Raw genomic sequence first — 16,156 nt, 5'->3', positions numbered from 1 at the left:
TCTTGGATTTCCTATTTTGTGCATGTTTTTTTTGTGTGGGCTGTACAAATGATATGCTTGTGTGTCGTCTAATAGATGAAGATGTGAGAGCAGAATGATGTTTTGTCAATTTCATAAGCAGTGAAATTTGGGGTCTTTGAGCTCATTAATTCCAAAAAATATTAGACATAACAATAACAAACAATCCCACTGTAAACTTATTCAGATATGTGGGTGACGCGAGATAAGACCATCTTATAACACATCCTAATATGTTTTCTTTAAATAGGCTCCTTTGAGTAATAAAAATGCCCTAAAGTCATATACAGTGGTTGACAGGCGATTTTATTTTAACTCTAAGATGCAATTTAGAGATAACAATACAAATATATATACAATGGGTTATCTCTTAGTTCTATTTCTAGTAACTAGATATATCTAAATATGTGGTGAGAGATATCGTGCTACAATATCATATCTTAATTAAGAAAGGCAGACATTTTCTTTGGTTTTCTCCGTCACCTCAACAATTTTATATGTTGCAAAGTAAGATAAGGGCAACTCCAACGCGGAACCACATGGCACTAAATGTGTCTGCGGATAGCGGGAAAGACATCGGCCACCCAACCCTACTCATCTAGTGTCGGGCCACTCAGTTATTTTTCCTATGCCTAGAGTATTGAAAAATAATAAATAAATAAATATCACAATTCTTTGATAATAGAAAGATGGATATTTCAGTGCAACAATAATTCAAACATAAAAATTACAATTCAAACACAAATTTTTGTAATAAAATAGTTCAGACTTGAATTTAACTTATTCGGATAAATGTTTTATTTATCAATATGAAATGCCCACAGATGCTCGATCAAATCATTATGAAACTGCACATGATTTCCTCGACTAAGAAACTGATGACGCACTTGGAGAAAATCATGAAACGTCGTCGAATTCTGCTCCACAAGAAAAGCTTTGCATTCACCCATGTCTTGAAATTCCAGACCTTGGCGAACTCCCTCGCCCTCATCTTCCACAACCATGTTGCACATGACCGCACAAAGTTGTCATCGCCTACCACAATGTCTCTGCATTCTCATAGTTTAGCAGGTCTGCGAACAACTACAAAACGGCCTTGGAGGACTTCAAATGCCCCCTCCACATCCTTTTGAGGTCCTTGTGTTTTGGGTAAAGTGATATTTTTGTTACCTCTCAGCTCATAGATGATATTGACGAATGTCACACACGAAGGTTAGCTACCATCAAAACGATAGTACCCATGTTGTATCATGACCATTTTATGGTATAGTTGCACGCAAGGACTTCGCCCCGCACACAACCTTGCAAACAAAAGATACCATTTGCAACACGTTGATGCACTGTGAGACCTAGGCATGTCAAAGAAAAGAGTGCCAAATATCTTTGTGACGCAACTGTTTCAAGAATGACGGTGTTTTTTTTCTTTTTGCAATGGCCCTGGTATTGCTCCCATTGAGCATATGGATAGTTCTTCCATTCTCAGTGCATGCAATCTAGTGTTCCGAGCATACCCGGGAACCCACTTGATTCTTCAAGTGCTATGAGCCTTGTTATGTATGTGACATTTGGTTCTTATAAGAACTCTGGTCCAAACACCTTGATTTCTACAGTAGAAATTTGATCATGGCTTAGATACATGTGCTTTTAGACATCCGGAGGTAGTCATCCAACAAATTTGCGACCATGCCATAGAAAAGCAACCTCATAACAGTCGTGCACTTGGGGTAACCAGAGAACCCAATGTTTCTAACGACATCCTTCTTCAATTTTAAAGTAATTATCATAGGCCCTGACACCTTGGTAGATGCGTTTGAAAGTAGTTGTCATGCAACATCATATGTCCCGGTGCCGAACCCTTGAAGTCGAGAGCATGCTCCGCCGCATGCTATGTGTCTTTAAGAATCGCTCTCATCATCGTCGTTTGATCATCATCCGGCGAATCCATGAACTCGTAGAAGTAATCCTTGTTCAAATCCAGCGTGTTTGCTTCAAAGTAAACAATGAGAGCGTCAATTTTTTTGGCTATGCCTTTGGTTTAAGACTCGCCGGGTGTGGTGTCCGTAATGGATCGGGGCTACCTGAAAGGCAACTGGATCGTGGGCGGAACGACGGCGTAGGCAAAGTTGGGCGACCACTTGGGTGGAGCCGACAAGGTCTTGGCAACGTTCGGAGTGGTAAAACAACGATGCCGGAGTCTGGGAGCGTGAATATAAAGCACATGGGGTTGGATGAAGTGAAAGAATGAGATCTTTGGATAGGATTTTTGGGTTGGCCGGGGTTCCGAAATCCGACATGCGGACGTTCGGCCTGTCGCAAACCTCCTCTAGTTTGGTGCTGATTTTGGGGATTTCAGATGGCATGACCGGTTCGGACAATTATGGTGACCGTCGTTGGATGTCTAAAAGTGTCGGACAGTTTGGTCCAGACATTTGGGAGAGGTTTTTGTTTTTTATGAGGAAAAGAGAGGTTTGGTTTGTTTATGAGAAGAGAGATGTTTTTTTTTTTGAGTCCAAGAGAGGTTTGGTGATCCGGGAGCCGCGAACGGTCCGGAACGAGTTTTTTTTTCTTCCAGAAGAATGATGCACAGGCCCATTTTGACAGTTGAGCCGTAAAGAACCGAAGGCCGCCCATTCTTCTTATGGCCCAGTAAGGCAGCCCCGTGGATCACAGAAGGACCAGCCCAAGCTTGAACGGAGGGAGCCAAGCCGCCGCCTCCTCCCCCCTTCCCCGACGCCGGCCATGCCCGCGCCGCCGCAGCAGTAGAGCCCAGCCAACCAGCCAACCTTAGCATGCGCCGCGTCTTGCGGCGCGGGCTGGGCATCCTCCTCGTCCCACTCCCTAGCCCACTCAGCCGGCCGCCGCCGCCGCCGATCCCTCTCGCTGCTCTCCTCCTCCTCCCGCGCCGCCTGGATGCCTTCTCCCGACGGCCCTTCTGCGGCTACAGCGGGGGCCGCGCCGTCGAGCAGTTCTCCGACGACGAGTACGACCACGAGTACGAGGACCACCGGGTATACTCCACTCCCGCCGGGCGGCACATCTTATCTATGCTGCCCGTAGAAAAAATAATTCTTCCCCTTTTCTTCGGCTCGTTCGCTGCCTCTCACACCAAATGCTAACCGCAGCCGTCGTCCTCGGTGGCGAACATCGACGAGTGGAGGTGGAAGCTGAGCATGCTGCAGCGCAATGCGGAGGAGCAGGAGATCATATCCAGGGACCGGAGGGACCGCCGGGACTATGACCAGATCGCCAACCTCGCCAAGAGGATGGGGCTCTACAGGTTCTGTACTGTAATTTCACCTGCTCTCCCAGTTCTTAATTTCATATGCAGTCACAGAAATGTTGATGAATCTTTCGTGCGGTGCTGCCTCTGTGGGACGACAGTGAGCTGTATGGGAAGGTTATTGTTGCGAGCAAGGTCCCGCTGCCGAACTACAGGCCGGACCTGGACGACAAGCGCCCGCAAAGAGAGGTGAGTCCAATGGCAAGATCACACATCTTTCTCTTATTGCAAATGCGTTTCATTTGAATGGTGTGTATGTGTTTGCTGTGCATGGAAACACACAGGTGGTGATCCCGCTAAGCTTGCAGAGGAGGGTTGAAGGATTTGTGCAGGAGCACCTTGACCGTTCGCTCTTGCCATTTGATAAAGACAGTGGCAAGACAGAAAGTGGTTCTGAGAAAGCTGAGCATGTGAACTTGGATGAGAAGCAGGATCCTCTGCTGGACGAGTCGGTCATGGAGAAGATCCTTCAGAGGAAGAGTCTTAGGATGCGCAATTTTCAAAGAAGTTGGCAGGTATGATAAAATCCACACAGTATCTGAATGCTGCATAGCTTTATTTCTATTTTTTTAGCATACAGCTTAGTTTATGTTAGAGGAAAGAAACAAAGGCATGATTTACAAATACCTTCTGCACCATTTCTTATATATTCATTTATATGTCTGTACGCGAGCTGCTGATTCATGGAAATATTGGATGAAGCTTTTATCTGCTTGTAATAACAGGAATCACCTGAAGGCGCTAAGATGGTAGAATTTCGGAAATCACTCCCAGCATACAAGGAGAAGGAAAGGCTTCTAGCAGCCATTGCACGTAATCAGGTACACTTGTCTGGGAGAAACTTATGAGATTTGTGCACTCAGTGGAAAAATGTGTTGCAATTCCCTTCTGTCCTTCTATTTATCTGACCATTCCTGTGCATGCCAGGTTATAGTTATTTCTGGGGAGACAGGGTGTGGAAAAACAACACAGTTGCCTCAATTTGTGTTGGAGTCAGAGATAGAATCTGGCCGAGGGGCCTTTTGTAACATAATCTGTACACAACCACGAAGAATATCTGCAATGGCTGTTGCAGAAAGAGTATCCACCGAAAGAGGAGAAAACCTTGGTGAATCGGTAAGATGGAACTTCCGATTTGCTACCTTTGTTATTGTAGCCCATATCCATTGTAATTTTTGGCATACAACACTAGCTTTTTTAATAGGTTGGCTACAAAGTTCGATTGGAGGGAATTAGAGGAAAAGATACACATCTACTTTTCTGCACCAGTGGTATTTTACTAAGGCGATTGCTGAGTGACCGAAACTTGAATGGTGTGTCTCATGTATTTGTTGATGAAATACATGAAAGAGGGATGAATGAAGGTTGTGTCTGAAGACCTTATTATTTGCCCTTATGATGGTTTTGTTCCCCATTTAACTCATGACAATAATTAAATTATTATTGCTTTGGTCTGTCAGATTTCTTATTGATCGTTCTAAAGGACCTATTGTCACGGCGCCGCGATCTAAGGTTGATATTGATGAGTGCTACTTTAAACGCGGAACTGTTCTCAAGTTATTTTGGAGGAGCGCCAACTATCCACATTCCTGTGAGTTGTTATTTAAAAAAATGTAAATTATGTCACTCTATATACATAATGCTCATCTGCCAGCTTGTGTACCTCTGGTATAACTGTGTAAGTGATCTTGCGTCCGTTGCATTCTTCCCCTGAATTCAGGGATTCACACATCCAGTGAGGGCGCATTTTCTGGAAGACATATTAGAGAGGACAGGCTATAAGATGACAGCAAGTAATCAACTTGACGATTATGGCCAAGATAAAGTGTGGAAGACTCAGAGACAGCTATTACCCAGAAAGAGGAAAAATCAAATCACTACACTTGTTGAGGTACTTGTTCTATATAGAGATTAATGACTGCAATTATTCCTCAACTTTCTTCAGATATTGTTACTGTAATATGCAGGATGCCCTTCAAAATTCAAACTTTGAAACCTATGGCTCAAGGACACGTGATTCTCTGGCAAACTGGAATCCTGACTGCATAGGGTTTAATCTCATAGAGGCTGTTCTGTGCCACATATGTCGCAAAGAGCGAGCTGGTGCAGTTTTAGTTTTTATGACCGGATGGGATGACATTAGCTCTTTGAAGGATCAATTAAAAGCGCATCCGTTGCTGGGTGACCCAAATAGAGTGTTACTGCTTGCCTGCCATGGTTCCATGGCTACTTCTGAGCAGGTAATTGATCCTAATTTTGCATTTCTTATTGAAATGATTGCTTTGTGATGCCAATTGTTCGCTGGATCTGAGATACCTCTTCTATTGTGTAATTGCATCTTATATACACAGATTCACCTTGTTTACTAGTTCATTGATGGGCATATACCATTATATCCGTAGCATCCTGTGTGCATCGTATAATTATTTGCCGTTCACATCTATATTTAATATTATGTTTTTCCGCAGAGGCTAATATTTGACAAGGCACCTCCTAATGTTCGGAAGGTAGTACTTGCCACTAACATGGCAGAAGCAAGTATTACCATAAATGACATTGTTTTCGTCATGGATTGTGGAAAAGCAAAGGAAACCACATACGATGCTCTAAACAACACTCCCTGCTTACTCCCCTCATGGATTTCAAAGGCTTCTTCCCGTCAGGTAATCCTTCAATTTTTCAGTCTCTTAGTCACCAGCACTTTCTCTTCGACTCAATCTTTGGTAAATGTCACGTACTTGGAAATCTTTGGTAATCTTTAGCACCAGCTTCTTTCCATAGCTCAAAGCAATGTTTCCCTTCTGTATGTTATATGTTGACCAGTGAGACTCTTGTCTTTGCGAGTTATGTATCATTGTGTTATTATGTTTGACCGTCTCTTTGCCAGCTATTTACCATGTTTATATGATTTGCCTGTACGGGGCCATGAGGGCATGCCTTAATATGGGGTTCTGGTCATTTGTGGTCTTAACTTGACGAAATTTAGCCCATTGGTTTGTATCAAGTCAAAAGGCCTATCTTCTTAGCACCCCATTATTTTCTTTTGTTTGCTTAATAATAATGTATGCCTCAACAAGCACGTCAATGTTCCCGTTCCTTTCATGAAGTTGTTTTAGTCAAAGCATCTTTATTCTGCTTCGGTGGTCAATATATACTTATTGTTGGTTACAAGAAAGAAATTTTCTAGCAATGAATATTTTTTTGTATAACAGTGAACCTATCTTGACCGTAACAGTCTTGATTGGGCGATATGATCACACTCAATAGTCAATACTTTTTGTTTATAGGTCATCGTTCTTTGCTACAATTCTCATGTTTTCCCCCAATATCTTCATGCAGAGGAGGGGCAGAGCTGGTCGTGTCCAACCTGGAGAATGCTATCATCTCTACCCCAGATGTGTATATGATGCATTTGCAGAGTACCAGCTTCCAGAGCTTCTCAGGACTCCTTTGAATTCACTATGTTTGCAGATAAAAAGTTTGCAGGTTGACAGCATTGGGGAGTTTCTATCAGCTGCTTTGCAGCCTCCAGAACCACGAGCCGTATGTGTTGAAATCATAATTAAGCATTTGGACATTCCTTTTCTCTCTTTGCCTTTGCGTCTACATGATTTAGTTCTATCTTGGAACTTTTGACATTTGTTGGGCTCTTACATGGCTTATAACTCTATGCGTTATTGTTTTAAGTAGGCAGTAAAGGGTTCAGTTTTATCCTTTTCATTTTTGTTTCCTGACCACATGATGAATATGTAGGTCCAAAATGCAGTGGAATTCCTAAAGATGATCGGATCATTAGATGAGAACGAGAACCTTACTGATCTAGGTATGCCTTGTATTCTGATTTCTTCCAAACTCTGCAAAAATGTTGGCACTGAAACATATTCAACTTTGTAGGAAGATACCTCTCCATGCTTCCGGTTGATCCGAAGTTGGGGAAGATGCTTATAATGGGTGCAGTTTTCCGTTGCATTGACCCTATACTTACTGTGGTTGCTGGATTGAGTGCTCGGGATCCTTTCCTGTTGCCACAGGACAAGAAAGATGTATGACTTTAATTTCCACTGCCTCACTATATCTTAATTACTAGTTTTTGTTTTGAAATGATTCTCTTACCTATGAATTTTGTGATAAAAGTTAGGAAAATCTAAATACCACCAATACGTACAGTCGTACACACGGTGGCTGTTAGCTATGCCCTATGCATTGATTATGTTCCGTTCATTCCGAAGCCTTTTTTTTTCATTCAGCTAAGAAGGCTTAGCTTATAGTTTTGTCATTGTTATTAGTTGGCAGGAACTGCAAAATCAAGATTCTCAGCGAAAGATTATAGTGATCATATGGCCCTTGTCCGAGCTTATGAAGGATGGAAGGATGCTGAGAGGGAAGGATCTGGTTATGAGTACTGTTGGAGGAATTTCCTTTCTGCTCAAACACTACAAGCCATTCATTCTCTTCGAAAGCAATTCAGCTATATCTTAAAGGACGCCGGTTTGATAGACTCTGATGCAAATACAAACAATAGTTTGAGCCATAATCAATCATTAGTTCGTGGTGTAATTTGTTCTGGGCTTTTTCCTGGGATATCATCTGTTGTGGTAAACAGCCGCCAACAATTTCCATTGCATTTGTATTACACGGAAGACAGTTCAATTAATTTTTAGCATTCCTTTGCAGCATAGGGAAAACTCCATGTCCTTCAAGACCATGGATGATGGCCAAGTTCTTGTTTATGCTGTAAGTGCATACAGGAGCGTCCTGAAATGCTCATGTCCAACACCCCGTCTAATACATTATCTTTCAGACATGTTGATATCTGAGTACTCTGACACTAAGGTTTGTTCAGAATTCTGTGAACGCTAAGTACCAGACCATCCCTTATCCATGGCTGGTCTTTGGTGAGAAGGTGAAGGTAAATGCTGTCTTCATCCGTGATTCAACTGGAGTATCAGATTCCATACTCATCTTATTTGGTGGCGCTGTTACAAAAGGAAGTGCGGTATGTTGAGTATTCTGTCAAATGCTTTGTCTTTGTATTTTTGCATTTTTTGTTGCACTGATCTATGCCTTCTAACTTGTGTAATAGGCTGGGCATTTGAAGATGCTTGATGGTTACATTGATCTATTTATGGATCCCAGCCTGTCAGAGTGCTACCTGCAACTTAAAGAAGAACTTGATAAACTTGTACAGAAGAAGGTAAAGTGCTGCAGCCAATTAATTTGGAAGGTTTTATACAGATTTCATCTCACAAGATATTTTGTCTGAGTCAGCAAATAATAAGTAAAAGAAACTTCGGTGATACTTTATGTACCAAATCACAATCCTCTGCCATTTCTAGTAGCTAACAAGGGAAAAGTGATTATAATATTTATCATGTTGTTACCTCTGAATATAAAGCATGTGTTACTTTATAATATACGTGTCACCAGTAAGAAATTAAAAATAAAGTTGTTGAGTATCCAATTTACTTATTTTTGTCTACCATGTCTGGTGTATATACTAATTGTGCTTGTAATGTGGCAATTTTCCCAAATCCAGCTTGAAGACCCAACCTTTGACATTCACAAGGAAGGCAAGTACATTTTATTTGCTGCACAAGAGCTTGCTGCAGGCGACCTATGTGAAGGAAGGTTTGTGTTCGGCCGCGAAACGAGCAGAGCTAGGCTTCGGGACAACGAAGACAGCAAAAGCAACATCATAAAGGATGGTATGAACCCCAAGAGCCTGCTGCAGACCTTGCTGATGAGGGCAGGCCACACGCCTCCAAAGTACAAGACAAAGCACCTCAAGACCAACGAGTTCAGGGCCATGGTGGAGTTCAAAGGGATGCAGTTTGTCGGGAAGCCGAAGAGGAACAAGCAGGTTGCGGAGAGGGACGCCGCGATAGAAGCGCTGGGATGGTTGACACAAACGTCCGGTACGAAGCTCCAGGATGAGGGTGACGACTCCCCGCTCGACCTGACCGATAACATGCTCAAGCTGCTTTCTAGACCAAGGAAACGGACGAGAAATAATCCGAAGAAATGATTTTCGCAAGGTTAGGTTCATCGACACCTGACAGTTAACTGACACCGTTGTCTGTTGACAGTATTGGATGCACTGTGCCCCAGAAAGAATGTCCACAGAGCTTCCGCAAGTGCGTGGAATTTCATCCGCCTTGCTAACGACAGGACGATGGATGATCACTTCATTATCATCCGCCTTCTGGTTGTATTTGGTTCTGAGCCATGTGTTCGATACTGTGTTATTTACTAGTATATCATCGGGGCGAATTGAAAACTTTTATCATTCTATAAATTTGAATAAGGTTTCGTATAGGGTATCAATGTATGTATGTATACAACACCACTGAAGCTGAGATTTGTTCAGAGGAGGAAAGGAAACCTCTGGATTTTGTTCCACTCCGTTGGCCCTCGTGGCACTTACCTGTTTGGGAAGTGTTTGTGGCCGGGGCGCCGGCCGAACCGTTGCGTCGGTCGCGCCCCGTGCGTTCGATCTCTTTTTGATCCAAGGACACCGTTGCGCCACGTGTTATCGGATTTTTTTAACGCGCTCGTAGTTATCCCTTCCAAAGTGATTTTTGCTGCATCCGCTCTATCTTTCGTTTTGAGGCAGGGCGACCGCGGGCGACGTGCTTGTTCGCGCAGGGCGGCGGCGGCGGCGGCGGCAGCCCAGGGCGGATCTCCATTCTCCGGCCATCTATGCCCCCCCCCATGGTAACTCGAGCCCAAATGCTTTCCATTTTCGTTGTTTTCTTCCCCTCCCCCGTTGGATTTAGGGTTAGGGCGTCGCTAGCCGCGGGCCGCCGCCGGCGCCGGCGCGGACGAGGATGGGTTTGTGTTCCCGCGGTCGAGGGAGGCGGCGGGGTGGCGTTCCCGCGGTCGAGGGAGGCGGCGGGGTGGCGTTCCCGCGGACAGAGGGAGGGGCCGGGGTGGGGTTCCCGCGGGCAGAGGGAGTTGGCGCGGTGGTGAATTTGAATCTGGTAGCATTCATCAATTGGATTGATCCAGGGAAGCAAACCACAACTCTTTCTACATGTTGATGTCTTGCTGACCCAATCATTAGCAGGTTTTCCTTGGCCGCCAAGGGATTTAGGTACTTGACTAATCGAGGTCCAGGGATGTTTTTAGCTTATTGTTTTTGGAGAATTGATGGGGATGTTGAGTCGGTTTAGAAATGACATGATAATGCATTTCATGATGAACCTAATGGAATCAACTTGGTATTCTAGATGTTGTTGATAGTTTACAAAGTATGACTTTCAAAATGTCTGATATGCACTATATATTTTTGCCAATGAATCACTACTCGTTCTGCTGCGCAACCCAACATCCCTGAATTCATAGGTTTGTCAGAATTTTTTAGGTGTTCATGTATGTTTTTTCCTAACTTCTGATGGTATGGTTTTATGGTTTTATTGACTTGTGTTTTTTCCTTTTTTGTAGATGTTGAAGGTAACTCTGGTGAGAATGAGGGGAGTAAGAAGGCTAAGAAGAAGATTAAGAAGAAAGGCAATCTATGTGGCTTTAAGTCAAGGTTTAACTCAAAAAGGCTGGCTCAGATTGGGAAGCAAATATCACCGGAAAAACAGAGAATCATAAGGGAGGGACCGTTTGGAGACTTGTTGGACATCCGGTCTTTCAAGGTGCCCCATGAGCTCATTGAGTTTGTTGCGATGAACACGAATCACGTACTCTCTGAGTTCAAACACAAGAACAAATCTATCACCTTCAGCAAGCTTATGGTGAAAAGGATTTTCAACGTGCCATCCGGTGATAGACCCGTGAAGCTTCTAAAGAAGAGTGATGAACATGATCTTCGCAGCATCTACAAGGAGGGGAACAGGGCTCCAATCGCCCATGTTGTCAAGTTGCTCACTAGTTGCAGTGAGGAGGACGTGGTTATGATAAATAGGACTTGGGCACTCCTTGCGTTGGCAACAGTTTTGTGCCCAGGCACGGGCAATATGGTGAATCTCGAGTATCTTGCTTCCCTCGAAGATATGTCTTTGGTGCATGAATTCGCTTGGGATGAGCACTTGTTGGCACGAGCTATGGAGGAGGTTGGAGTCTTTCAAGAGAAGAAGAGGATGCAAGCAAACACAGAAAAAGAGTTTTAGATTGCTTCATGCCTTCCCATGTTAGCGGTATGCAACGCAACATTACAAAATACCTCCATATTTCCCCTTTGCTGCATGAAACCTTCATGCCTTTATGTTTTTTGTTGGCTAATGTCCTTTTTCCATTCCATGCAGATCATATACATGGATCATGTTGATATCCCGGCTGGCCTCCCAAATGAGCATGCTATTGATTATTCCGTGCCAAGGATGCGTTTTGTTTGCCAAAAGGATTTTGAGTGGTTGGATAAAGTTGACAAAAACAAGCTCACTCTTGTCCAACCTTTCTACGGGAAACACACCCATGTAATTTTGCTACATCCCGCCTATGTATTTTCCTTTGTCAATGAGTATTAACACACCCATGTAGCAATCTTTGCTTTTCCAATTTAGTTTATGGAAGCTTTCTTATTTATGCCACTCATGTTTTGTTTTCCTAGATCCGGAGTTTGTGCAACACCCCCTATGCAGCACAACTTGTGGGACAGGAAGTTGGTGCTGAAGCACCTAGTGGCCAAGGAACTAGTGGCCAAGGCAGCCAAATTCAAGGTGCTGAAATTCAAGCAAAGGACTCTCAATCAAATGAGGCTCAACAAAATGTTGACGCTGAACCACATCTATCATCATCGCTCAATGATTGGCTGCAGCAATCATTCCCTAGCATGCAAGATCTAAGGGTACATTATCTTTTTCATTGTATTCATTTCCTGTTTACCTTTGGCTTCGCATTATTTTATTATACCCAGTTGCAAGTGTATATTTATTTTGCTGCATCCTTCATGTTGATGTGCAACAACCATGTTCTGTTTTTGCTTCATATGTTGTTCAAGTTCATACATACTATGCTTTTTTGCTACACCCATATGTCTAGTGTGCTACAACTACATTCTGTCTTTGCTTCAACCATGTCATAGTTTTGCTACATCCATATCATTAATTTGCTACCTACATAGTTGACAGTAAATTGCTACAGTCACACTCTTTATCTGATACGTAGTAACACAACATCATACCTACTTGTTTTATCGCTTCATCCATACCTCTAATGTGCCACACCCACATTTGTGTTTTCTTTTACATCCATACATATGACTAAAATGTTCAATACTTGCCTTCTTGTAGGTACCAACTCAGTTTCAAATGCTTTACGACACGCACAAGGGTATTTTTGCATCGGAGGTGGATGATGTTGTTGGCAAGTTTGGACAGTGTTTAAAGGGATTGCAGTGCAACCGGATGGCAGCCCTCCTTCGTGATGTTGGAGACGCCATCACAGCTACCAGTGAGCCCAACTTCTCCTTTGAAGCACCTATCATGGACGAATGTCGCGGAAAAGAGAATGATGGTAAAGCTGCAAATGCTGGCATTGGTGCTCAAGCTCAAGCTGAAGATACAACACCTAGCATTAACAAGGATGAAGTCACCGGATTGAAGCAACAAGTTGCAACCGAGGCTGCTGAAACTCCTGAGCAACAACGAGTGAGTTTCGATATGGAAGGCAACGTCTCACCTCACAGCCCCCCACTCTTCTATGATGCACCTAGGAGTGCGACAGCTGGCATTTGGGACGACGAGCCATCCTGTGAGTTGTTCCCAAAGGGCTCCGAAGAGTACGAGATGATGCATTGCACGGATGAGCCTATAACCAAGAAGAGGGCAGTCAGCCCCATATTTGAAAACATCCCCGTGTTCCCTGTTTCAGACGATGATGACAGCCCAAGTATGCTTCCTTCCTCCTGCATCATTTCTTTTTGTTTTTCTCCATGTCATTTTTTCGCTACATACGTGTGATCGCAGCAAATTCTATTTTGTACAATCCCTTGCAAACTCATCCATTTTTGTTGCTTGCTACAACCCCTAAGATGGTCGCTACAGAAGAGCAAATTGTTGATGCAAGCAGTGGCCCTAGCACACATGACAAGAACACTAGGAAGAAGAGGATGGCCAAAGTTCCAGCCGTAAAAAATACCAAGGCAAAGAAGCAAAAGGTCGATGCAGCTGCAGCCACGTATGAGAAGTATGTAAAGCATGGGAAACCATTGAGGAGATCACATGCCAATGAACAAGTGTGAGATACCTAAGCCCTATCTCTTTTTGCTTTCTGTTTTTTATTTTTTTCTGCTCGAAACAAATGATTCATTCGGTTGCATCTATGGTAACAGGACACCTTTCATCAAGATAGGTGGATTTTACATTGGATACAAGAAATTCCTGGTATGCTTCAAGCCTCGCGGGGATATGAATGATGAGGTTATGTCCCTATGTATCGAGATGAACAACGTAGCATCCCGTGCAGCAAGTGGTACTAATCTGAAGAAATACATGTTCTCAGTCCACGCGGGGGTAAGTTTTTGCAAAAACAAGCAATGCTTCATTCCTTTTTTTCTTCACATTTTTTGTTGCAACACACACTAACCATTTTGAGGTGTCTTTCAAGTAGATCTTACTAAAACAAGACCCAACAACCTTCCAACCAGCAAAACTCATACCCGAGCTTGAAAGGGCTATGACAAAGTTCAAGGCGAATAAATATGACCTTGTAAGTTTCTCGAGAGCCTACTTTTGTTTCACACCACAAATACTTTCAAAACATGATCCAATGATGTAGCTTTTCCTTGAAACATATGTAGCAATTATTATTGATGTTTACAACATCTCTTTGAAACATATGTATCAATTCTAGTTGTTGTTGAATGCTTTTTTGTTTGCAGTTACAACATTGGAAAGCTTACGTTCATTCCTACTAGGCTGTAACATTTTTTACATGTTCTGAGTACCTTTTTTGCCTTTCTTTTGTGTTTTACAGCTTTTTGTCACAATTGTTCATGAAAAGCATTGGATAATTGTTTGCGCAAACTTGCTATACAAGCAGTGGAATGTATTTGACTCAATCCATTCAAAAGGGAAACAATCTCCTTTGAAGAAGCAGGCCAATAACCTGATAGGCTCATGCTCTCTATTTTTATTTTTTCTGTTTCCCTTTGATTCATCTACATAAATGCCCTGTTGTCATCTTCACACACCTCATCCTATTTTTTTCAAACTTTGGTGCGTGTTTTTCGGTTGTAGATCACAAACTTTGCAGCCCTCGCACAAGAGTACAGCTAATTCAATGTCAATGTTGGATCCTTCGCCCGTGTTGACCTAGAGGATTACCCAAAGCAAGATAATCTGTGAGTTTTCTTTTTGAATTTTGCTTCAATCATGTGTTCCATTTCAACAATTTGTTGTTTCAACTATGCATCGGAACTATGAAGGAGAAATTTTTTTATCTCACAGATGTGATTGCGGCTTTTTCGGGCTCAAATATGTGGAGAACTTTGATGGGAAGTCAATGAAAGAGTTCAATCAGGTACTTTCTTTGTCATTTTGTTGCAATCTACTTTCTTTGTTTTCAATACTCATGCAACACAAGAATAATTAGTATCATACTTGCTTAATTTTTTCATTCATTTTTACAGGAAGACGTGGCGCAATACCGCATGGATGTGGCGCACAACCTTTGCACTCACCCAATGAACAATGTCCCAATGGAGCGGGCATTCAAGGAAGAGTTGGCGGCTTAATTTGCGGGAGGGTTCAAGACGATCAAGCTCGTTTTCTTTCGTTAGGTCTAGAATCATGTCTGAGGTGGTAGCGTTCTGATGGTATTAGAGTAGTGCGCGTTCATATGTACCCTAATGATACCTTCGGTAAACATATGTGTTCTTTTGGTATGTAAACCGATGATAACTTGATATCTTTGGATGAAGCACTTCTTCCGTTTTAATGGATGTGATCTTCTGCTTGCCAACATGATCATGCATTGACAACCGTTTATTGTTTTGCTGGTTATGAGCTTCATCCATAGAAGTTTCAAGGGAATCTCTGTGCAATTTTCCCCTCGAAACCTTTTTCATGAAAACAATATGTGGATGCTGCATTGTCACAGTCAAATTGTTGGAAGCTTACAAAAAATAGCTACAACCTTCTGTTAGATTTGTTGCAGGGCAAAAATCTACATTTTTACCTGCAAATTAGCTACATCCCTGTGATATTATTGCTGGAAGCATAATGTAAATAAGCTTCCTTCCCAAACTCTTGCTGCATAGCAAAATCAACACTTTAAATCAAATCATTCAAGGCTTTTTCCCTTTCATACTTGTTATTTTTGCTTCAACCATGTTAAAAAAAAGCTTCAACCATTGTCTTAAAAAGCTTCTACCATGTTCCCTAAAAGCTTCAACAAATATTTTTTGCTTCAACCATGTTAAAAAAAGCTTCAACCATTGTTTGAAAAAGCTTCAACCATGTTTCCTAAAATCTTCATCAATAATTTCAAAAAGATTCAACCATGTTTTTCAAAAGCTACAACCATGTTTCCTTAAAACTTCAAACATGTTTTTCAAAAGCTGCAACCATGCTTTTCAAAAGCTTCAACCATGTTTCCTTTTTAAAAATGAATCAAGCTGTGGTAACAACAATCATTGAGTACTATTTTACAAAAAAAATAAATAGAAGTTGGCACCATCATAATTAAAAAACCAACATTCTGCATTTTGAAACCACACATGTAGTAATATGTTGCAATCCTAAAACACAAACATTCATAAGACATGGGGTGTTACAAGATAATTCATCATTTTTTTCCCTCACGAAACATCCTAAAGTGTAAGGATTGGGCCGACACCCAGAGCTTTCGCGCTCGCACTCGCAGCAAGAAAAGCGGCAAGGAGTTGGCAGTTCTTCACATTGTGATCCT

General features: G+C 42.4%; 1 protein-coding gene and 1 pseudogene across 1 annotated transcript; both read left to right on the top strand.

The window, feature by feature from the left end:
* The first annotated feature begins 2,679 nt into the window (after window positions 1-2,679).
* Window positions 2,680-9,697, top strand: LOC123113315 (DExH-box ATP-dependent RNA helicase DExH3). Its single transcript, XM_044534512.1, has 19 exons — window positions 2,680-3,026; window positions 3,141-3,295; window positions 3,400-3,487; window positions 3,583-3,813; window positions 4,024-4,119; window positions 4,226-4,414; window positions 4,503-4,662; window positions 4,759-4,889; window positions 5,019-5,189; window positions 5,266-5,538; window positions 5,767-5,961; window positions 6,638-6,841; window positions 7,052-7,121; window positions 7,193-7,341; window positions 7,585-7,893; window positions 7,973-8,032; window positions 8,142-8,294; window positions 8,382-8,492; window positions 8,835-9,697. The coding sequence occupies exons 1-19, from the start codon at window positions 2,808-2,810 to the stop codon at window positions 9,321-9,323; spliced, it is 3,453 nt and encodes a 1,150-aa protein (XP_044390447.1). The 5' UTR covers window positions 2,680-2,807; the 3' UTR covers window positions 9,324-9,697.
* Window positions 9,698-10,125: 428 nt separating this feature from the next.
* On the top strand, window positions 10,126-14,934 carry LOC123115049 (uncharacterized; annotated as a pseudogene).
* The last annotated feature ends 1,222 nt before the right edge of the window (window positions 14,935-16,156 follow it).

This window comes from Triticum aestivum, chromosome 5B, assembly GCF_018294505.1.
Source record: "Triticum aestivum cultivar Chinese Spring chromosome 5B, IWGSC CS RefSeq v2.1, whole genome shotgun sequence".
NCBI lineage: Eukaryota > Viridiplantae > Streptophyta > Magnoliopsida > Poales > Poaceae > Triticum > Triticum aestivum.
The sequence above is the reverse complement of the archived record's forward strand: the minus strand, read 5'-3'. Positions and strand labels throughout refer to the sequence as shown.

What these genes read in the sequence shown, in the direction of transcription:
- LOC123113315 (XM_044534512.1), top strand. Translation starts at nt 2,808, where the DNA reads ATGCGCCGCGTCTTGCGGCGCGGGCTGGGCATCCTCCTCGTCCCACTC. An exon ending in CAGCCATTGCACGTAATCAG is followed by an intron (nt 4,120 to 4,225) that starts GTACACTTGTCT and finishes TGTGCATGCCAG; the next exon opens with GTTATAGTTATTTCTGGGGA. An exon ending in CCATGGCTACTTCTGAGCAG is followed by an intron (nt 5,539 to 5,766) that starts GTAATTGATCCT and finishes GTTTTTCCGCAG; the next exon opens with AGGCTAATATTTGACAAGGC.